The sequence below is a fragment of the Perognathus longimembris genome, chromosome 8, assembly GCF_023159225.1.
Source record: "Perognathus longimembris pacificus isolate PPM17 chromosome 8, ASM2315922v1, whole genome shotgun sequence".
Lineage (NCBI taxonomy): Eukaryota > Metazoa > Chordata > Mammalia > Rodentia > Heteromyidae > Perognathus > Perognathus longimembris.
Window position 1 is genome coordinate 49,722,586 of NC_063168.1, and position 24,131 is coordinate 49,746,716.

Below are 24,131 nucleotides of genomic sequence, written 5' to 3' on the forward strand. Positions count from 1 at the left end.
TTCAGGAGAAAATGATCCATCAGTCATTCAAATGAGGCCCAAGAATATGGTGACTATTTATTCATTTAGCGTTGCTGGGGATCAACCCAGGGCCTGTTCAATAAGCACTCCATCACTGAGCCATACCCTCTCCCTAGTGTGTGGCTGTTCCTTTCTTTTCAGTTTTATCACCAATGGCTCTGGCTGAAGGGGCACTTGTGGGAATAACAAGGGAGGTTGTCTAGTCTCCTGGATGGAATGTACGTACATTCATTTGTGCATTCGTGTTTGTTCATTCAGTCATTCATTTCTCCAATAGCCCTGTAGTGCTAGCCATGACAGTGTCCACGTTATTGGGCAGAGGGCCCCTGAGTCCCTAATGGCCTAAAACTTGGAGACTGTCATTCAATAACCCTTCATATCTACTCAGAGGTAATTAACACATATTCTAAGGTGGGCACTGGTAGCTCATACCTATAATCCAAGCTATGCAGAAGGCTGAGATCTGAGAATTGAGTTTCAAATACAGGCCAAACAGAAAATTCTACCAGAATCTTACCTACAATTAACTAGAAACAAAATTTGGGATGAAGTTGTGGTTCAAGTGGTAGAGCACCAACCTTGAGCAAAAAAGCTCAGTGCAAGTGGCTCATGCCTGTAATCCTAGCTACTCAGGATGCTGAGATCTAAGGATCAAAGTTCAAAGTCAGCCCAGAGAGAAAAGTCCATGGGACTCCTACCTCCAATCAAGCACCAAAAAAGCTGGAAGTGGAGCTGTGGTTCAAAGTGATAGAGCTCTAGCCTTGAGCGAAAAAGCTCAGGGACAGTGCACAGACCCATAGTTCAGGCTCTAGTATACACAAATGTATATGTACACACACACTCATTCACAGAATATCTAAAGTTACTGGTAGTTCAGGATATAAATACATAGAATTTTTATTTAAAATTTTTAGGCCTTTTAGGGATTTTATGATATTTGTATGTAAATATATCTATATCTATATCTATATATATGGGCTTACATAGGTAATACTGCACTTTGTCAAATGTTTCAACACTCAGGCATATGTAAGGCTGAGAGAGAGATTCCCCAGGGATTAGGAGCCACTTCCACCCCCAAAACTAGGGAAGCCCACTGCTTTCCTTTCATTCTGTGTCCAAAATAGTATTCTAAGCTGGGCACTGATGGTTCACACTGTAGACCTAGGTACTTGGGCTAAGATCTGAGGATTGGGGTTTGGAGCCAGCCTGGGAAGGAAAGTCCATGAGACTCTTATCTCCAGCTGGAAGAGGAGCTGTGGCTCAAGTGGTAGAGTGCCAGCCTTAAGCTAAAAAAAAAAAAAAAAAAAAAAAAAAAAGCTCAGGGACAGCACCCAGGCCGAGTTCAAGCCTCGGGATACACACACACATACACACACACACACACACACACACACACACACACGTGCACCAGCATGATATATGTGCAGCATTGTCATAGATGATGTTAATATAAAGTTGCATGAAGTTTATTTTGGATCTGGATCTCAAGTTTTTTTTCTGTGCATAATTAAGTGTATTTAAAATGATTTAAAATAAATTGTGAGTCATACCTCAGCCTTTTTCCACCAGTGAAATGAAATGTGATGTGTCAAAATTGAGTTAAATCCATAATCTCTGTGGATGTGCTTTTGACTTGCACATAATGCAAAGCAGGCAGGCAAGAGTGAGGCAGCCTCACACGCTGTATTGATATTCAACAAGGAGAAGGTCAGAGTAGGCAGTTGATGTCAATATGTTCATCCCGAACTGCAATAAAGCTGTCCCAGCAACTGCAGTCCCAGCTGCTGTTTCCCCTCCTTTGGGTGAGAAACGCACCCTTCAGACCCCAAACTCCTTTGCTTTAACACAGGCTTAGTTGTTTTTCAATATCCATATTCTAGATTCAGGTTTCCAAGATAAAATTTCAACTCCAGATCAAGCTTTATTTGACAAAAAGAGTAAGAGATGACAGCTGAAATTTCTGCTATTGGAAAACGACTGAATAATCGCAGAGAGTGTCCTCTGCTGAGCACTGTAGAGTGAGCTTAGCGCTCCATTATGTTTTTAAACATTTTACTGCAGATGCTTTTCTTGAGGATGTGGGGAGTGGGGGATATCACCAGCAGTTTTTAAGTGTTAGGAAAATGTACTTCCTCTATTTTTCTTTTCTTTCTTTTTTGTGCAAGTACTAGGGGCTTGAACTTAGGGCCTAGATGCTGTCTCTGAGCTTTTTTTGCTCAAAACCACCACTTGAACCACAGCTCCACTTCTAGCTCTTTTTTTTTTTTTTTTGGTGGTTAATAGGAGATAAGAGTCTCATAGAATTTCCTGATGGCTTTGAACCATGGTCCTCAGATCTCATTCTCCTTCAGAGCCAGGATTACGGGTATGAGCTACTGGTGCCTGGCTACTTTTTTTTTCTTTTGTTTTCTTTCCTTCCTTTTCTTCTCTCTTTCTTTTCTCTTTTTTTCAGAGAATAAACACAAAGGTAGTACTTTCTGTAACACTGAACCATATCTACTGTGTTTTCTCTCAGGACAGGAGAAGACCTTTGAACAGTCAGTGGGCAAACATATCCTCCCTTGGTGAGGCATCTGCTTCAATCTACAGATTTGACAACAAAGAATCAAGTAAAGAAAAGCAGGGCTTCTTAGGAGCCTCTGTCTAGAAATCACTTCCACATGGCAAATACCCTTAAGATAAATGCTTATAATTCATATGTTGTTCCCAGCAGGTAACACCAAAGCCAAATGATATATGGGCCCTCTGGGAGACAGGAAGGATAAAAGGAATCCGAAAGAAGGATCTACAATTACCTCCGTTATGACAAGGCCTATAGGTTTCAACTCGGCCAGAACTACCAACAGTCAATTATTTTAAAATATACTCTTATTGTCATTATTAAGGTATATTCCAGAGGGCTTGCCATTTCATAAGTCAGGTAAATGAGTATATTTCTTTCTGGACAATGTTACCCTTCCCTTCAAGTTCCAGTTTTTAAATTCTAGGAAAAATTAGAGAATTTGAAAGTTGGCAATTATTTCATTAGACAGTTTCTAATTTATATTGATTGTAACTGAATTTAAAATTTGTGTGGGTTTCCCATCCATTCTGCCCCTCACTCCCCAAGTGCTTTCCCAGAGCAGCCTGCCAGAGGCCACGAGCACACAGCCCTCAGAAATGAAGGCACTGGATTCACCAGCCACCACTGTCAGGTGTTTGCAGTCACTCAGGTCCCAGGGCGGCTGGCACTTTTATTTGTGGTCACTTCCCTCTAGGACGGGATCTGAGGAGCATGAAGCGATCATGCTTACAATAAAAAAAGATCTTTGATGCCAAGTGGAATGTACATATAGGAATAATGAAAAAAGGGCGTCTTGGTACTGTCAGTGTGCTGTATTTTATTTAGGAAATGAGACAAAATCTTCTCATGATCAGCCACTCCATGTGACATCCCAGCCCACACTCTGCTACTGACATTTTATCTCCCACTGAACAGCCCGGCTGTTGTAACATTTTCAGGATTCTTAATTTATGTCTTGCAGGATCTAAAATCAGATGGCAGGGACTTTAAAGAAAATAACCAGTGTTGACAGGCACCTTTATACTTCAAGAAGCTGCTACACCTCGGTGCTGCTAAAAGTTAGGAAACATTCTGTCCTCCTTCCAAAATATTCCCCAAAGACAGTGGGATGGAAGTAGGGGTTGTCCTAAATCATTTAATTTTCCTCTTCCATAAAGGTGCATACCATAATCTCTGCACTCGGGAGGCTAAGGCAGGAGGATGGAAAGGACAAGGCCAGCATGAGTTACAAAGTGAGTTTCTGTCTCTAAGCAAAAATAAAAACAAAACAAACCTTATGGAAGACCTTTCCTTCCACCCAGTATTTGCTAGAAAGCCCATTCCTTTTTTCTCCAGATGAAGGATTCTAGCATTTAATGAATTAAAATTAGACTAAGCAAGGAGACTTCATGGTAAGTACAATTTACAGCCAAGAACTACGGAAAGTGAAAGAACTATGGAAAAGTGAGTGGATCAAAAGGTAAGATCAGTGGGCTGGGGATATAGCCTAGTGGCAAGAGTGCCTGCCTCGGATACACGAGGCCCTAGGTTCGATTCCCCAGCACCACATATACAGGTAGCCTTGAGCAGGAAGAAGCCAGGGACAGTGCTCAGGCCCTGAGTCCAAGGCCCAGGACTGGCAAAAAAAAAAAAAAAAAAAAAAGGTAAGATCAACTATTTAACTTTCTGTATGTTTTCTAACTTTGTGAAATGTTGGTTCTAGACCACAAGTGAGGGAAGATATGATGATGATTACATTATAGAAGAGGCAAGCAAGGTTCAGAATGGAAATGAGCCAGGTGCTAGTAACTCATGCCTGTAATCCTTACTACCCAGGAGACTGATATCTGAGGATCTCAGTTCAAAGCAACCCTGGGCAGGAAAGGCCGTGAGACTCATATCTCCAATTAAGCACCAAAAAAGCTGGAAGCGGAGCTGTAATTCAAATGACAGAGCACTAGCTTCAAGCCTAAGGAGCACAAGGATAGCACCTAGGCTCTGAGTTCAAGTCTGCCCCTCCCATGGGAGGAGAGGGAGAGAAAGGGAAGGAGGGAAGAGGAAGGAGAGGGAGGGAGGGAGAGAGGGAGGGAGAGAGAGAGAGTAATCTCAAATCATTTACCTGTGAAGAAACCCAAATCTTATGCTCTTTCCATTACATTATGGCTTTGTGGAAACAACAACTTTGGTTTATCATGAGTCTGCTGAAATAGTTGCTTTCCAGGTTAATGACATTGCTGAATACTTGGGGATTTGGGGATTAGGCCTACGAAAGCTAGGATTGCAGTGTGTACCTGGCTCTTGAGTGCTTAGTCTTAATCCTCTTCTTCTTTGGATGGACTTATGTCTATTTATCTGAAAATCAATGCTTAAGCACACAGACTTTGTGCCTGATGACTAACTCTGCTTCTAACTAACCACTGATTTGGACAAGAAATTTCATTTGTTTGTGCCTCATTTTTCTGTACTGTAAAATAAAAATGATAATTGTATCTACTTCATAAAGTTGTTCTGAAGATTAAAAGTCTATATACTCTATTCCATAAAATAGTTTATAGACTGAGTGTGGTGGCTCACACTTTTAAGTCTAGCTACTTAGGAAGTGGAAATGGGGAGGATTGAGGTTCAAGGCCAGACTGGGCAAAAGAGTTTAAGAGAGCCCATCTAAACCAATAGAATCTCAGCAAGGTGGTGGTGTGAGCCTGTCATCACAGCTCTGTGGGAAGTAGAAATAGGAGGGTGGTGGGTCCAGCCCCACCAGGCATAAATGAGAAACTCTACTCCCCCCCCCAAAAAAAAAACTGAAGCCAAAACAAAGCAAACAAATAATCACTTAAAGCTGGAGGTGCAGCTCAAGTGGTAGAGTATCTGCCAAGCAAGCATATACGTACCCGAGTTCAAACTCTAGTTGTGAAAAAAAAAAATTATATACCAAGCTTAGCACAACCCAACAATTGCCACATATCTTTGTAATGTACTCACTATTCATGTGCCTATGAAAACTTCTGGTTAGATTAAAAAAAAAAAGTCTTGCTCCATCTCCGGGGACTAAGTACCTAGTATACTCCTTTTTATATACGGTACCTAGCACATAGAAACAGAGCAAAATATAGGTCGCGATGCCTGAAGTTGAAGTTACTGTATATGTCTTCTGCACAAAGCCCAGGCAGCTGTTCTTGTATTACTAAGGTGAAACCCCATTCCACTGTATTAAACAGCTCCTTAGCAGAGGCTTCCACTTTTTCTCTGGGCTCCCACACCAAGGGTGCCATGGAAAGCCCTGCGGGCGGGCTCACGCCCCTGAGCAGCCTAAGAACTGGGTGTTTTCCAAGCCGATATAAGAGACTAGGAGGAAGTAAAATTTGGTTAAAAAAAAAAAAAAACCCAAACCAAAAAACTATGCAACACCCGTCCCCCGCCTCCCCCAAGTGGCACCCCTAGTGACACCAACTCACCCCCTAAGCCACGCCTTAGCCACGCCCCAACGCAGGTCCCGCCCACAACCTGACCTCCGGCAGAGCCTCCACCGGTGACTTGTCCGCAGGGCGCTTGCGCACTTATTAAGGCGTCTTAACACTGCCCGTTTCTAATTGAGAGGAATTGGGAGTGTTCTATTTCAAAGTCGCTCGGCACAGCAGTTTTTCATGGTCGTAGAATCAGCTAAGCCTTTTCTTTGGTCTTGAGGACCCTGTTTGGTTTCCCCGAGTGGCGTAACCGAGTACATTTTAAATAAGGCTCTCTGTGGGCAGCCCGCGTCCTGGCGCCGGGTCCTTCGCTGAGCCTTGGGGCGCCCACGGAGGAGGCGGGGTCCTTCTCCGGGGTGGCGCGGGCAGCGGATGCGGGAACCTTGGGTCCAGGCATCATGTATTACAAGTTTAGCGGCTTCACGCAGAAATTGGCTGGAGCCTGGGCTTCGGACGCGTACAGCCCGCAGGTATGGGTTGTGCTACCCAGGCTCGGACTGCAAGAATGGCAGCTCCAACCTCCGGGCCAGGCCTGGCAGTCGCGGCCGGCGCAGGAGCCGGGAGCGGTTCCTGCCCGTGGGCGCATCCGGTTCGCTCCAGTCTCCCGTTGCCGAGCCACGAGCCACGAGCCACGTCAGCTTGCAGGGGTCGCGAGGCCCGAGTTATGTCGTTGCCTCCTAAGCAGAGATGGCCCGGCGCAGAGGTTCAGTCTGGTGTTCTGCAGGGGTCAAGGTGACCCCCGGGGTCGTTGCTTGTGTAAGGTGGAAGACTGGAGAATTCGGTAGGGCCGGGAATGTCACCCGCAGGAGTTCAAGGCTCGGCTCTTCCCCTCTTTTTGAGGAAGTCTCTAGCTTTTTGCCTTCTCCGCATCCCTCTACCACCACCACCTCGCTCCCAAAGGCAACCTCGCCCAAGCACGAGGTCCAAGAGGACGGCAGGTGGAAGCCGAGGAGCGGTTAAATCCCTTAGGATATTTTAACAAGTCCCTGCAGTTGTTTTGTGAAGACGTGGGACGTTAACGCTCCCAGCAGTTACCCTGTCTCCACCGTGAAGTGGTGGATGGTGCCCCTTGAGTCTTCAGATTCCACCCAAACGCTTCCGGTTGGGAGTTTTAATTTCCAGCCTGCGTACACATTTGGGTGGTTCTAGTACTGACTTTGGCGGCTTTTAATTGTGTGCCCTTGGCCAAGTTAATTTATTGTGAGCGCGGTTTCATCCAGTAATCTTGATAGGGGCTTGGTTCTGGATGAGCGTTAGCTATTGTCCAGAATCTGAAATAAGGTGACATTCATTCCTCATCCTCCTTGAGTACTGTGAGAAGAAGGGTAGATTGAAACACGCTGTAAGAAAGCTTTGCCTAAAATAGTCACGGACCCGGCGGGCTGTAAAGGTTATTGTTGCCTCTTGTCCTCCCCTCCCGAGTTTTTCTCCTTTGGTACACTGAAGCCCACTCTAGGGGAAAATGTGATTTCAATCTAAGATTCAATAAGCTACTAGTTAGGATAAGGAGGGACAGTTTTCTGAGCTAAAGGAGGAGGACATGGGGAGCAAATGTCTAGGGTTTGTAATTACAGGGTTTGTGATTTGTCTTATCTGATAAGTTCGATTTATGAATAACACTTAATAGGGAGATCTCCGTGTTTGGGGTCCATACATACTGGATAGTGGATTGTGGTGGAGAGATTATCTAGGAAGTATTTAGGGATCAAATGTCCATGTTTCAGATGAAGAAAATTTATTCAAAGAACAGTCCAATATTAGAAGGGGAGCCAAATCAGTAATGAGTTGTTGCAAGGAGGGAATTACCTTAATGTTCCAGTGGTTTCTTTTGTAGAATGTGTGGGCCATTTCTATCTTACCTACTTCTAAAAGGTGTAGCTTTTAGTGCTTGGCTCTTAAGTGTTACTGTTTTAAATTTTGACAAATGTATGATCTCCCCTCTGAACATACAGGGCATTAATTCACCCCTAGGAACTTGCTTCATACTTTCCCTCTAGCAACTTTGCCTGTCCACCTACCTAATTATGACTTTTGTCTCTGTAGATAATATTGCTGCCAATTTTTGAACCTCACGTAAATGGAACCACACAGCAGGTGTGGCTTATTTTAATATATTTTTGAGGTTTATGTTACATGGATGAGTATCGCATAGGTATATCACAGTTGTGGTTTTTTTTTTCTTTGTAGTGATGGGAGCTTTGTAGTGATAGAGCTTTAGCATAATCTAAATTTTGTTGCCTAACAAGAAAAAAGTGAAATTTCAGAAAACACTGACATTGAAATACAACTATCACTCAGAGCAGAGATCATCGCAAATGCATTTGATATAGGTAGGATTTTCAGATTTCTGGCATCTCTTGAATTGTGTTTCACTTGAGAATTTGAACTTAAAGATACTTCCTAGCCCTCCTCACACACCTTTCTCCCCCTTATATAACTCAGGATTGAAGCTAGGGCAAATGCTGTACCACTGAGCTACTTCCCCCAGGTGAATTAAAGATTTCTTGAGTTGTACTGAGACAAGCAATATTGGGCTGGAATTGTGGCCCAGGGATGGAATACCTTCCTAGCAAGCAGGGGACTCTGAGTTCAAACCTTAGTACCAGGAAAAAAAAGAAAAGGAGTAGCAGTGATATGTGCAGGCTTGATATGAATTGTAGATTTCAGAGTGATTTGGACAGCACACACCAGGGACTCTAATTACAATAGTTAGGGTTACTCTAACTTTTCCTTTCTTGGAGACAGAAACACACTGTAGAAGTTGGGAAGGGTGCTATTTTCTAGTGATTGATTGGGATGTATTTTCCTTACCTATCTGTGTCCTGTGCCAAAAGTAAATTGAGGCCAATAAGCACATAAAAAGATAATTAATATTTTAACGTCATTAGTCATTAGGGAAAAGCAAATCAAAACAACAGTGAGATAACCACTTCATATCTGCCAGAATGCCTATAATCAAAATGACAGGCAAACCAGACAGCACATTGAAGGAAAAAATGAAAAATGGTTTGGCCACTTTGATACACAATTTGGTGGCTTTTTTTTTTCTTTTTGCTCTTTTCTTTTTTTGGTTGGTCATGGGGCTTGGATATTGGTGCTGTCCTTGAGCTCTTCAGTTCAAGCCTAGTACTCTACCACTTTGAGCCACAGCTCTTCTTCGGTTTTCTGGTGGTTTATTGGATGCAAGTCTCTTGGACTTTCCTGCCTGCGCCCAGTTTGAACTTCAGTCCTCAGATCTCAGGATTACAGGTGTGAGCCACTGGTTCCCAGCTTCTTTTGGTTCTTTAAGACATTCTTTCTGTGTATACCACACTGACCCCAAACTTCTGACCCTCCTGTCTTTGCTTCCATCTACTGAGATTATAAGTATGTACCATCATACCTGGCCAGTTTGGTAGTTTCTCTTTAAAATGTTAAATATGATTTTGCTATATGACACATCAGTTTTCCTAGTTAAAATGGCAAAGTGATAGTCTAGGTAAAGGGAATTGAGAGTAAAGTGAAGAAGGGGACAGGGGGAACCACTGAGTAGATAAGCTTAGATGTGGAGGTCAGGAGGTAGATAGATCCTAAAGGGCTTAGGGTGGTTGAATTTTGTGAGAAGTGAATAAGAGCTTAGCAACTTGAAACAGATAGTTGCAATAGTTTGCCCTTTTATCAGAGAGAAATATGTTGGAGATAAGTTAGGGGGATGCCAAGATGTCAGGGGGAGGGAGAGTGGTGATGTTTCCCACAGAGAAGGAGCTTCCAGACAGGCTTCAGAGTGGATTCTGGATGAGCTGAGGATGCGGCATCAGGTGCGGAGGGGATAGTGTCCAGTTTGCAGTTAGGAATGAATGGTCATTGAGACTAGTTTCTAGCCCTAAATTTGAGTGAAAGGGCATGTATAGGTTTCTAACATTTAAAATTTTGAGGTAATTCCTTCCTACTCAAACCTAAATAGTAGAATACGAAGAAAATGTTGGGCCAGTGAACTTTTGGGGGAAATAATTTGCTTTTTTCCTTTAAAATTAGGAGCAGTTATGTAGTTCAGGCAATGGTAGAACATTTGCTTACTATTAAGACCCTGAGTTCACCCCCAGCTTCACACAGGGTAAACAAAAAACCACAATAACTCCCCACCTGCTTTGATTCTCCACTCAAGCTATCTGCTTACTAGGCAGTCGCTCTTCCTCTTGAGTCATGCCCCCAGTCCTTTTTGCTTTAGTTATTTTTCAGGTAGAGCCTTGAAATTATGCCTAGGCCAGCCTATCCTTTTATCTTTCTATTTGTGCTTCCCATTTAGCTGGGATAACAAGTGTGCCTGATCTTACCCAGGCTGACCTTGAACCATGATCTTCCCAATCTGCCTTCCGAGTAGTTTAGGATTAAAGGCATGGGTCATCTCACTTAGCTTTTTTTTTTTTTAAGGTATTTTATTTTTATTATTATTATTATTTTTTTTGGCCAGTCCTGGGCCTTAGACTCAGGGCCTGAGCACCATCCCTGGCTTCTTCCCGCTCAAGGCTAGCTAGCACTCTGCCACCTGAGCCACAGCGCCCCTTCTGGCCGTTTTCCATATATGTGGTGCTGGGGAATCGAACCGAGAGCTTCAGGCAAGCACTCTTGCCACTAGGCCATTTTCCCAGCCCCTTTTTAAGGTATTTTAAATGAGCTAGGAAAAAGGCGAAATGGCCCTTCATTAGGTTTGGAGGTATCACATTTTCACTTCTTTGAAAAGAAATTTGTTGGGCTGGGTGTAGTGGTACATAAGTAGAAAGATGATGGCCTGAGGACTGTCAGAGAAAACAGACCCTATCTGAAAAATTGGGGTGGGGGTATGGCTCAAAGAGTAGAGTGCCTGCCTAGCAAGCATGATGCCCCGAGTTCAAAGACAATACCACCTAAAACCAAAATAGTCAACAAATAAAAAATCTGTCTCTTCTGCTATCACCTCCTTAATACTACCTCCATCCCTAAACAGCTGCTAATCAGTCTCCTTTCTGTTCGCTATTCAAGGGCTTGCTATGAATGGAATCATACAAAATGTGGCCATAGCATGTTTTCTAGGTTTCTCTATATTGTAGCATATCTGTACTCTTCTCACTTTTTCTATGCCTGTCCTGAGGCTTGAACTGAAGGCATGGGTGCTGTCCCTGAACTTTTTGCTAAAGATTAGTGTGCTACTGCTTGAGCTACAGCTCCATTTGCTACTTTTTTTTTTTTTTCTGGTTAGTGGGAGATAAGGATTTCATGGAATTTCCTGTTTGCTCTAGCTTTGAACCATAACCCTCAGATATCAGCCTCCTCAGTAGCTAGGATTACAGGTGTGAGCCACTGGTACCTAGAGTCTCCTTACTCTTTTTTTTTTTGGTTGGTCATGGGGCTTTCTTTGAACTCTAGGCCTAGGGGCTGTCATTGAGCTCTTCAGCTCAAGGCTAGTGCTCTACCACTTGAGCCATAGTGCTACTTCTGGTTTTCTGGTGGTTAGGTGGAGATAAGAGTCTCACAGACTTTCCTGCCCAGGCTGTTTTTGAACTTCAATCCTCAGAACTCAGCCTCCTGAGTATCTGGGATTACAGGCATGCGCCACTGGTGCCCAGCTCCCCTTACTCTTAATGTGTATACATTTAATGTATGAGTTTATTAAGACTTCAAAGTTCAGTTATTGTTTCCTTTTCATTTTTTTGTTTCTGGTCCTAAAAGAGAAGGTGCCCCCCCCCACCCCCGTATAGCCTTATAGTATTTTTTTACTACGTGTCTGGAAGTTTTGGAAGTCCCCTCTGGGGTGAGGCTTTCCATATAGTACATTAGCTAAGTCAGGGGAGAAAAGGAACAACTACAAGCTCCTAGAAACTCTTTAAGTGTTTTACTGGTGTGATATGAAGCAGACCCAGGTGGTGGGCCTCTCATCTTGCACGGTTTGCTGTGCATTGCAGATTAGGATGTTTTGTCAGCAGCTCGAGGCTTGGCGATGCAGGGCTGGAGAGAACACTTCCATCCCTTCTGTGGTTTCGTGGCAATGCCACTGCTCTAGACAGTCTGCCCCTTGTAAGATTTGCTTGGATGCCCAGACATGATTTGAACTCTGCTTTCCTTTTTTCTTCAGGGGTTAAAGCCTGTTGTTTCCACAGAAGCACCGCCTATCATATTCGCCACTCCGACTAAGCTGACCTCCAGTTCCAATGTTTATGATTATGGTGGGAAGAACAAAGTTCCAGAGCTGCAGAAGTTTTTCCAGGTGAGGGAAGCATTTGGGAGACAGAAGCCTGTGAAAGGAAGAAGTTTCAAAATCTCTTCTGAGGGGGCTGGGAATATGGCTTAGTGGTAAAGTGCTTGCCTCGTATACATGAAGCCCTGGGTTCGATTCCTCAGCACCACATATATAGAAAAAAGTTGGAAGTGGCACTGTGGCTCAAGTGGGTAGAGTGCTAGCCTTGAGCAAAAAGAAGCCAGGGACAGTGCTCACTCAGGCCCTGAGTTAAAGCCCCAGGACTGGCAAAAAAAAACAAAAAATCTCTTCTGAAGCCAAATTTTAGATTACTTTACTACCCAACCTTTTTTTTCTTTAAGTAGAATTCTCTCGGTTTTAGTCTGAGTCATACATAAACTAACAGAAAATTTCCTAGATAATGCTGATGACAGCAGGCAGGGTGGTTAGGGCCTTATTGCTTTCATACTGCATATCTACATGGCTCCTGTCACCTAGTGTATATTTGTACTTGTGACATGCAATGTCTTTTGGCAACAAGTTTTCTTCTAATTACTTATTTTTGCTTGACATTAAAATTCACTGAGCTGTTGATGGGAGTTACCAGAGGTCCTCTGTGCTGATCAACAGATAGAAGACATAATTGAAATTTTAAATGTTATTAAAGTTAATCTACCTAGAGATGATTGAAACTCTGTGAACTTGCTGTGTGTCTCAGGTGCCACGGGACTGGCAGAGCCTGCTGCCATTGCAACAGGAACGCTTTCTCCCGAGAATGTCATTCCAGGTCTACTCTGGAGACAGCACTCAGGCTGATCACTTCGATCCCATTTTACCTACTAAGTAACATTTCAGAGAATTTTGGACTCTTGAGAGCCTTTGGAGACTAAGAAAAAATATAATGAATTAAATATCATATGGAGTCTATTTATCAAATGGGGCTTTAACTGATGAAAGAAGGCAGTTAATTTTCTGGTGTGTTATGACTTTGTCCGAAGCCAAGCTAAATGTAGAAGTACTTAGAGAGCATTTCTTTTTCGTGTGTGTGTGTGTGTGTGTGTGCCTCCATGTCCATGTCCATGTGTACACGCAGTATGTGTGCATGGATGTGATTCTGGCATTTGACTCAGGGCCACCTGTTTGATATGCAAGTGTTATAGCATTTGAGCTGTATTCACAGCCCTTTTTGCTTTTATTCATTTTTCAGAAAAGATATTTCTTTCAGGACTGGTCCCAGACCTCTGTACTCCTACCTAGGATTACAGCTGTGTATTACCACATTTAGCTTGTTTATTGAGATGGAGTCTAACTTTTGCCTAAGTAGCTTCAAACCAAGATTCTCTTGATCTCTGGATTATAGATGTGAGTCACTATGCCTAGCAGAGAGCATTTTTGGATCTGGTAGTTAACTTTGTTTGCCTTTGATTTTTAAAAAAAAATTCTCCAGTGTGCCTTTTCTGCCTAAGTATTGGAAATTTGGGATTTGTCACATTATGTTGCCTCAGACTGTTTTGGAGAATGGCTTAGGACTTACAAGCTTTAGTAGCGTTTTTAAGGAAGTAGACCTTTATTTTAGTCACCACTCTGATGCATTAGGGATTTTCCACTATTTATGCATCAGTTTTACAGTAGACACGTTTATTCTTTATGATACTAACATCATGAAATCTTATGACCCATACCCTTGTTAATTCTTTTTCATTCAGAAATCTGATGGTGTGCCTATCCACCTGAAAAGAGGCCTTCCTGACCAGATGCTTTACCGGACCACCATGGCGCTGACTGTGGGAGGCACCATCTACTGCCTGATTGCCCTCTACATGGCTTCCCAGCCTAGAAACAAGTGAGCTGTACTGCAGAGAACTGGTTGGTTTTGGCATAGACCCTTTGAAACTTCAGTTGTCATTTTTAAAAAAAAATCATTTTGCTTCATTGTTTCCTCTTGGATGGTCTCCTTAACATTTTTGCAAAACAAAGAGAAAGATGTGACCAGTATTTGGGTTTGTTTATGAACTGCATATGGCCTGTCGGATATCAGAGCTCATTTGACAGTTAAACTATTGTACTGTGAGCTTGGGCTCCTGATTTCCCCAGGGAGTCTGGATGAAGGTGGAACGCAGGCTTGTTAGTGTCCGTCTGCGCCGAGGTCCTCAGGGACCGGAGTGTGGGTTTTTAAGCATAGAGTGCGCAAGTCTTTCTGGATTTGGATGTGACTGAGGAAGGAAGACAAGCCAAGGCCAGGCGCTTGAAATAAGGGGCGCAGGTTACTGGCACTTTGGGGGATTTCCATCCTGCAGCAAAATGTTAATAGAAATGATTTGCAGCCTGCCCGTGTTTGTTTCAAAGGGTTATTTGCCCCAGCCCAGATCATGTTGTCTCTGTGTTCCCGTGGGAACAGCACACCTGTTAGTGCTGCACTGCAGCCGTACCACAGGTCCTCCTTTACCTTTTAAAACTGTTATTGTTTTAAATTATGATTTGTTTGAGTGTGGAATAAATACATGTATAAAAAATTCAAGTGTGAAGTTCTTTTCCATATGATCATCTTTCAAAATAATTGGAGAATACCAGAGTTCTGTTAAACCTGAAATACCTCTGAATTTTTTTTTAGTTGGGCACCACATAATCTTTATGAAGTGGTTTCTCCGTCAAGCAGTAGATGTCTACTGGCACATTGTTGGTTATATGGCTCCTCATAAGAAACACTGCTCTCTTGGGAACTCTACCTGCATGCAAGTTTACTTCATGTACTAGTGTTCCATGCGTTTGTGACTGCTGGGCAGTAAGGCTACAGTCAGCAGTGACTTCTACTTGGATACAAGATGGTGTATGAACCAAATATGGCACATGCAGATACCCCCGCACTTGGGAGCATGAGCAGGAATCCAGACCACCTTGGGCCTACACAGTGATATCCTATCTCAAACCCTGCCCCTACCCCTTGCACCCTCAACAACAACAAAAAAAAACAGTGTTTGAAAATATATGATGGCATTCTCACAGGTTAGGAAACCTGTTTTTGTACCAATCTAAACTTTATATTCTTTTTTGGTGTCTCCAGAGTTTGCTTTCTGGGATTTTTTTTTTTTGTTTTGTTTTTTGTATTACTTGCATTTGAACTGAGGGCTTTGGTGTTTGCTGGACAGGCTAGTGCTTGAACCACGCCTCAAGCCCTTTTATTAGTTTTGAGTAGGATCGTGCTTTTGCTCTGGGCTGGGATCCTTCTATTTTTGCTTCCCACATAGCTGGGATGACAGATGCGGGCTACTGACGTTGCTCTTCCAGGCTTTTTTGAACATGTCACTGGGATTTGCACTCAGCCATACACTTGCTGGTCAGACTATTGCTGAGCAGTGCTGCCAGCCTTTTCTCAGGATTTGTTTTGAGAAATTTTAAAAGTATAGAAAGATTGGAGAATAGTACAATGCATATCTGTGCACCACTCAGGTCTTCATTGTCAATACATTGCCACTGTGCCTTTTTCATGTGTGTGCACACAAACATTTGTTTCTTGCAGAATCACTTGAGGTAGATTATGGAATTATAAGTTGTCTATTTCAACAAGTATCTCCTAAGAGTAAGGCATACTCTTCCATAACTGTGTATAATTGTCTCAAGAGTTAGTGGTGATAAAAATTCTGCCATCTTGGGCTGGGAATATGGCCTAGTGGCAAGAGTGCTTGCCTCATATACATGAAGCCCTCGGTTCAATTCCCCAGCACCACGTATATAAAAAATGGCCAGAAGTGGCGTTGTGGCTCAAGTGGCAGAGTGCTAGCCTTGAGCAAAAAGAAGTCAGGGACAGTGCTCAGGCCATGAGTCCAAGGCCCAGGACTGGCCAAAAAAAAAAAAAAAAATTCTGCCATCTAACACATGCTCTTTGCAAATTTTCTCCAAGTGTTTCAATAATGTAGTCTTTTTTTTTTTTGCCAGTCCTGGGACTTGAACTCAGGGCCTAAGCACTGTTGCTGGCTGGCTTCTTTTTGCTCAAGTCTAACATTCTACCACTTGAGCCACAGTGCCACTTTCAGCTTTCTGGTAGTTAATGAGTCTCGTGGATCTTCCTGCCGGGGCTGACTTTGAACTGTGATCCTCAGATCTCAGCCTCCTGAGTAGCTAGGATTACAGGCATGAGTCCCCAACCACCTGGCTGATAGGACTTTTTGATCTGTATCTATCCAGCATGTGACAAAAACTTCTTTGTGGCCAGATGCTACTTCAGGAGGCTGTCTGAGGCTTGCAGTTTAAGCCAGTCCAAGCAGGAAAGTCCATGAGACTTTTTTAAAATTTAATTTTATCAAGGTGATATATAGAGGAGTTACAGTTAAATACATAAGGTAATGAGTACATTTCTTGTTAAACATTGTTACCCTCTCATTTTTATCCCACTTTCCCTCCCCAAATTGTAAAGTTCATTTCTAACATTGTGTCTTGTATTGCTGTTGCTCTGGTTCACCCTTTTTCCTTTGTCTCACCATTTTATTGCTCCCCTTCCCTTCCCCAAAGCAGATAAATGAATGTACAGTGCATATACAGGGTAACAAAATAAAAAACAGTGACAACTGGGGATAAGCCATAGGGGGGTGGGGGGAAGAAACAACTTCATACATTACATTAAAAACAAGAACAAAAAACCCTTAAAGCTCAAAAACTTAAATCCCCCAAAAGCCTCAAAGAACCACTCCATTAACAAGTGGGCTAAAAACTTAAAGAGAGACTTGTCCATAAGGAAATAAGAATGGCCAATAGACATGAAGAAATGTTCAACATCTCTGGTCATAAAAGAAGTGCAAGTCAGGGCTGGGGATATGGCCTAGTGGCAAGAGTGCTTGCCTCGTATACATGAGGCCCTGGGTTCGATTCCCCAGCACCACATATACAGAAAATGGCCAGAAGTGGCGCTGTGGCTCAAGTGGCAGAGTGCTAGCCTTGAGCAAGAAGAAGCCAGGGACAGTGCTCAGGCCCTGAGTCCAAGGCCCAGGACTGGCAAAAAATAAAAAAAATGAAAAAAAAAAATTTAAGCTTCTAAAAAAAAAAAAAAGTGCAAGTCAAAACAATATTGAGGTTCTACCTTACACCAGTTAGAACAACCATTATCAAGAAAACTAATAATAATAGATGCTGGTGGGGATGTGGCCAAAACGGAGCACTACTACACTGTTGGTAGGAGTGTTAACTTGCTCAACCACTCTGGAAAGCAATATGGAGGTTCCTGAAAAGACTAAACATAGATCTCCCCTATGACCCAGAAATCCCATTTCTGGGCACTTACCCAGATAACCAGCCATAATAAAGCTACCAGCACAACTAAATTCATTGCAGCATTATTTACCATATCTAAAAAATGCAACCGATCTGATACCCCGCGGTAGATGAATGAATCAAGAAATTATGGTATATATACACAATGGAATTCTATGCTTCCATCAGAAAGAATTACATTGCTCCATTTGTAAGGAAATGGAAAGACTTAGAAAAAAAATCATTAAGTGAAATAACCCAGACCCAATGAAACATAGGCTCCAGAGTTTCCTTCATTTGTAATAATATATGTCTAGGGTACTTCTAGCAGAGGATCACAATAGCTATGTACATATAACCACATAAAATGATGCTAATTGAAATGAACTCCAAGATATGGAAACGAGAGGTTTTTCTTTGTTGTTTTTAATATAATGTGTAAAGTTATTTCCATGAAACTCATCTCCAATTAATCACTAGAAAAACTGGAAGTGGAGCTGTGTTTGAAGTGGTAGAGCGCTATCCTTAAGTAAAGAAAACTTAGGGGCAGCACCCAAGCCCTGAGTTCAAGCCCTAAAACCTGGCACACAAAGCAAAGCGCGCGCACGCGCACACATACACACACACACACACACACACACACACACACAGAGGTTTAAATTGCCTCTATTCTTAATGATGTTGACTACCTTTTGGTTTTTAAATTTTATTTTCAAAAGCAAGTTATACTTCCATTTTTGTGAACTATTTATGTACCTTGCCCACTGATCTCTGGGACACTTGTTGCTAATGCTGTAAATGTCACTGTTCCATCATGCCAACTTCTTCCAGAATTCTCTAGTGCGCCTGTCTGAGCAATAAAACTTTTCTGATTACAAGTTTCTGAAATACACTGGAACCAGCTGATAAGCTGAGCAGGGTGGCTCACACCTGGAATCCCAGCTGCTGGGGAGGCAGAGGTCAAGAAGATTGTGTGAGGTCAACCTAGACAAAAAGTCTGTGAGACCCGTATCTCAACAAAAAAGCTTGGTGCGGTGGTATGTGTATATGATCCCAGCTGTGGTAAGAGGCTTGTGTTTCCAGGCCACCTTATCTGAAAAAAAAACACCCTGAAAACAAAGGGCTATGGTGCACATGGTATGAGTACCTGCCAAGCAAGCGCAAGGCCTCAGGCTCAAGCCCCAGTACTGCAACAAACAAAAAAAGCAAGTAATGCTGAAAAAGGGATTTCCCAAAACCTTAATGAAGCTGGGCCTTACACAGGACGAGCTAGGTGTCCTTCCTGTTGGTGTCTAAGCTGTGCTGATGATCAATCTCTGGCTTTGCAGACTGGCTCTGTTTCTCACGGCACATGGGAGGAAATGATCATCAGGCTATCAGAACCTAGCCCTGAATTCCAGACTCTAAGGGGTCAGTGTCTTCTGCTGTGCCCAGCCGTTGGTGGTAGCTGGGGGCATTTGCTGGGGAGTTGGACTGGCCTATTCTTGGATCTTAACTGCTGGCTCAGCCTTTCTCCTCACTTGCAGTTAAGAGTTTTCCTTTGAAGTACCTTGCTTTTGAGACCTTGCAGGTGAGTTTGGGATGGGTTTGTCCCCCCAGAGCCATCCCCTGGATAGGCCTGGCTCTTCGTGCTGTCCAGATGAGATGAGAGCGAGGATGTTCACTGGCCTCACTTGCCCCAGGTCACATGCTAGACCAGATGCGAAGGAAGTGAAGTGCACAGGGGGCGGGGAGGTTGGCACTCAGTGAGTGTGTGGGGTGTGAGGTATGGAGGAGTGGTCCTAGGACTTGAACTTGGGGCCTGGGGGCTGGCCCTGAGCTTTTGCTCAAGGATAGCATTTGACCACTTGTCTCCACTTCTGGCTTTCCCCACCCCCCCCCTTTGGTAGTTTATTGGAGATGATAGCCTCACAGGCTTTCCTGTTTCTGATGGCTTCAATCCTTAGATCTTAGCCTCCTGAGTAACTAGGATTCCAGGTGTGAGCCACCAGTGCTTGGCTATGCTTGATATATTTTTTTTTTTTTCTGGCCAGTCCTGGGCCTTGGACTCAGGGCCTGAGCACTGTCCCTGGCTTCCTTTTGCTCAAAGCTAGCACTCTGCCACTTGAGCCACAGCACCACTTCTGGCCATTTTCTGTACATATGTGGTGCTGGGGAATCGAACCCAGGGCCTCATGTATACGAGGCAAGCTCTCTTGCCACTAGGCCATATCCCCAGCCCCTATGCTTGATATTCTTGATCACTATATAACTTGCAGCTCAGAAGTTCAAATAATTCAATTATTTTGCTATTATAAAATGATTTCCTCCTTTTTGAAGCAGGAGGAAGCTTTTGTTTCATTTTTCAGTGCTGAGATCAAGCCTAGGCCCTTGTGCAGCCCTACCACTGAGCTGCCCTTAGCCTCTGCCTTATTCTAGAGTGAGCGCCGGTCGGTGGTATGCAGTACTGGATGCAGTGAGCCAAGGGGAGGGGGTGGCCCGCTGCAGGGTTATTTACTTCCCAGTGGAAGCACGTAGCCAGAACTCAGTAAAGCAGGTAACTATTTAAACTTATTGTGACTCTTCATATGTTAAACTTAGGAGTACACATAGATTTTTCCAAAAAAAAATGCCATGTCTGATGTGACTTACAGAACCCCGGCCAACTTCCTTACATGTGCCTTTATAGTCAGCAGCGCCCTAAACCGCTTCCTTTCTGGCCTATTGGTTTTCAAGAGCCAGAGGTCATGTCTTCTGCAGTAATAGGTGGTTGCTGAGAACCCCTCATATTTCTGGTCCCAGTGACTGGTGTGCCACTTTGATGTTGGGTCACTAGTGGATCAAGCACCACATTTAGTCTGTTGGGAAGTGTTCTTGGTACTCCAGCCAGGCTCACTGATAGGCACATCCTTTCAAGGGTCTCTCTGTCCTGGTGAGTGCTTGGACCTCAAAATCAGCTAGGTACCTTTGCCTTTTCTTTGGGAAACAAACTCCTTTAGAAGTCATTGTTGGGCCCTTTCCAGAGAGAGAGGTTAGTGTGGGGTTCATGGGCGTGTGGCAGGGTGTGATGGTGTTCAGGAGCTCTGCGGCTAACCAGACCTGTGGTCCTCTGGGAGTCATCAGCTGTGGGATTCAGTTGTAGTAGAGCAATCCTAGGTGGAGGATTGGGAGCTTGGGAGAGGTGAGTGCTTTGGGGTTAGGATGGGGTCCGGATGGGTTGCTTGCACGCAGTCTGTGCTGCTGCTAGCTGCTGTCACTTGCACTGGTAATTGCTAGCTTTTGTCCAGCAACCAGGGGCTTGCTGCATGGGCTGCAGGTTGGGTTGCAACCAGGAGTGGTGGCTGCTTGCTTTAGACCAGAGCCAGGAGAGCCAACGTCCAAGGCAGCCACTGCGGAATCCCGATGGCTGGAAATAGCATTCTTCAGATAACATCATCTTCCTCTTGTTCTCGACAGCCAGCCGTCCGGGACACCATGCCTTTTCTTGCCTGGAACTTTTCCATGCTCACTGGCATTTGTCATCGTCACATGGCTGAACTTGAGGGCCAAAGCACAGGTTCCTCATGCTGCCCGACATGTTCGGAAGGAATCCAGATGGTGCTGCCTCTGGCTCTGGAAATGGTGGCTTGCCTCTCAGTAGGGAAGAGCTGGGCTCAGGGCAGTAGGGCCTCGGCATGGCTGTGAGCTGAACCCGTTCATGTGAAGGACTGGGTTTGGAAAGTCCCTTACTTGGTGCTGGAATGGGGAGGCATCTTCCCATCGCAAACCTTAGCTCTCCCCAGGAGAGCCGGAGCAGCGGGCAGGAGCAGGACTGCAGTGCGGGTGCAGGCAGGGCCCACGCAGCTTCCGCTGGGGCCATTTAGGCTTAAGTTATGTGCGCCAAGACTCGGCCCTGGCCCCTGGTCCTTAGGAAGATCTGGCACAGGTTATGGGAAGTTCCAGAAGTCACGAATACCTGAGAGGCCCCAAGCTCGCCTCTTCCCCCTGCCCTCCCCCATGCTCGGGCCACCAAGCCTCCATGGGAGATGGCAGATTAATTTGAAAATTGAGTTGCAGCTGAATGAGTTGATGTTGACTTCAAAGTTCACTGGTGTTTAATTAGAGCCATCTCGAGACTAAGCCTGCTCCCAGGAAATTATTCTGACCGAATAATTAAAGAGAATAAAGGTTAGGTTTGTGTTTCTGGCTAAGTCTGTCTTGCATTCAGCATCTCCAAAACATGAATTCCATTAACCTTTTGTGAACCAACATTAAATTGCTTTCAATTAGTTGTCATTCTAATTAAAGTAGAATTGTACAGAGGAGCCTTTGTTTTTACAGGGTGGCTGTTCCCTGTCTCTCGTGGAACTGAGTCCTTTGGAGAGGGGCTGTATCGTGCTCCCTGCCTGCTCCCTCCAGACAGCGGAGGCTAAAGCAGGCCCTGCTGGTGATTGGATGTGTGTGACTTGGGAGTAGGTATCCTGAGGTTGGGGTGAAAAGGAAGGAGCAGCCCACTCCTCGCTCGCTTGGCCCTTGGGGCCGCTCTAGGTGCTCTGGGCTGCCAGGGTCTTCTCACAGGCCTTGGGAGGGGAGCCTGCTGCACTCAGTGAGACTGAGGCCTACACTGGGATTCTGGACCTTGGGTGCCTGGGATGCTGGCAGCTCTGCTCCGGTGGCCGTGACCCCAGTCCTCATCCTGGCCTGGCCTGTTTGAAGTCTCAGCAGCCTGGCAGCCAGCTCTGCCAGGCTGCTGTCTAGTGACCAGGGCAGAGGGATGGGGCAAGGACTGTGGCACAGAGCATGTGTCTCTGCTTCAGGCTTTATCTATTCCTGTAATTGAGTGTTCCTTCCTTTCCCTAATTGCATGAATTACAATGAATTACGTGACTCAGCCACATAATCCTCAGTGCAGGATTCCTTAGGCATTTCACACCTCAGAACCTCAGAAGCCAGAGGTGAGAGCTGGTTTCTTTGGCTGTTGGGTTTGGCCCACATACTTAGGTATAGTGGGAAGGCAAATGTGTGGGGGACTTTGCTGGTCTATGTGGGAACCTCCGTATGGTCTGGAGTGTGGGTCTGTGGTGATGAAGGTAAGAAGCAGTCTGATTGCACTTGTGAAGATAAGGCCTCTAGCTTCGCACTCACAGCTTGGCCTGCAATTCCTCAGGGCAACCAGCCCACCTTGAAGCCTGGCGGGGCTCCTCTTTCCTGAGTCCCCACCTGCCTGGGCCATCTCTGGCTCCCACAAATTTTCAGGGCTTTCTTTATAGAGTCATTATCAGGCACCCTGTTTCTTTCTCGTAGGGCTTTCCCAAAAGCAGATCTAGGGTTCCCTGAGATTGGGCCTTGTCTTCTCAGATGGGATTCTAACCACCTTCATCTCGGGACCCTTTAGAGTACAAACCGTTCATTGTGATTACTACATAGCAGACTCTGTGTGTAGCGCTGGGTAGAGACAGACAACTCTTCTGGCCTCCAGAGCTCAAACAATGAGTTCAGGACCCAGGAGGGGGGGTGGAGAGGTGGCACCGAGAACATGGCAGACAGGTGAGTCTCTCCTATGTGTGGAATGGAGAGGTGGGAAGGGGGTGTTCCTAGGGCTGGGCTGAAGAGAGCGAGGACTCTGGTTGGCATCAGCAAGGGTATATGTTGGTGACAATCAGTGGATCTCTTTGAAACTGTGGGGCCAGTATGGAGGATAGCCAAGAGAGGGCGGAGACTCAAGGTGGAAGAGAAGAGCTAAGATGTGAGGGCCAGGCAGCCAAGCAGTGGTCTGTGAAGGCGGATGATTGCCAGTCAACAGATGTCTGAGGTGAAGGGGTGCTGAGGCTGGAGGGGAGCATCTGCTTCAGTGAGCTCTGGTGTAGAGACCAGGTAAACAGGCAGGGCATATTTGGCTAGGAAGAGAGTGAGGCAGGGGTCTGGACTCAGGGGCTGCTTGGAAGTTAGCACACATTGTTAGGTGGGGAGCAGATTGTATTTGAGAAAGCAGAATGGGGGTGCCAGTACTTCACAGGTGGCTGGAAGAAAGGCCTGTAGGGGCTCAGGGGAACAGGAGCCGAGGGCGAAGGTGGATAAAAAGCTGTGAGAGGGAAGTGATTCCAAACAGACTCATGGGGTTTATGTGCAGTTGGGACCAGGCTACAGTACCTCTGGGGATGGAGGTCAGACTAGAGGTCACCCTGGGCCCCAGGACCCCTGTGTGTGCCTATTGGATATACACAAATATATTGAGATTTGTGAATTTGGTCAGAACTAAATTTTTTTTCCTTTTATTTTTTTTAAAGAAAGGGAGACAGGGAAGGTGGCCATTAGGGAAGAAAGAAGTCAGAAGAGGTTGGGTGGGGCCTGGTATTTTGGAGGCCACACTGCCAGTCTGCCCCCATGTTCGCCACTAGTGTATCCCTTGTGAAACTGGGTGAAGGAGTGGCTCGGAACAGACCTGGCGCTCAATGCACTAAGGAGAGGTGGCTCCAAGCCCAGCCCAGGCTCCAGACTCTGCTTCCCAACCCCCCACAGCGAGAATGTCTGTCTAGATCTGTGGTTTCCTCAGTGCTGCTCAGGCAACTCTGTGTTTAAATTTGATAATGCTTAATAAAAGATGTAATCGACTACTATGATTTAATTAAAACAGCCCTCCCTTGTATTTTAACCTGAGTTCCCCATAGAAACCACTTCAGTTTGGCAGCTGTGAATGGCAGGTTATTAATGGAGC

General features: G+C 44.8%; 1 protein-coding gene and 1 long non-coding RNA gene across 2 annotated transcripts; both read left to right on the plus strand.

Moving 5' to 3' along the window:
- The first annotated feature begins 2,353 nt into the window (after positions 1-2,353).
- On the plus strand, positions 2,354-3,177 carry LOC125356513. The gene is made up of 3 exons (XR_007211914.1): positions 2,354-2,389; positions 2,540-2,633; positions 2,735-3,177. It is a non-coding gene; the product is annotated as an uncharacterized LOC125356513 (long non-coding RNA).
- Positions 3,178-6,347: 3,170 nt separating this feature from the next.
- On the plus strand, positions 6,348-14,126 carry LOC125356512 (cytochrome c oxidase subunit 7A-related protein, mitochondrial). Its single transcript, XM_048353047.1, has 3 exons — positions 6,348-6,497; positions 12,116-12,247; positions 13,924-14,126. Exons 1-3 carry the CDS (start codon positions 6,426-6,428, stop codon positions 14,062-14,064), a joined length of 345 nt encoding a protein of 114 aa, XP_048209004.1. The 5' UTR covers positions 6,348-6,425; the 3' UTR covers positions 14,065-14,126.
- The last annotated feature ends 10,005 nt before the right edge of the window (positions 14,127-24,131 follow it).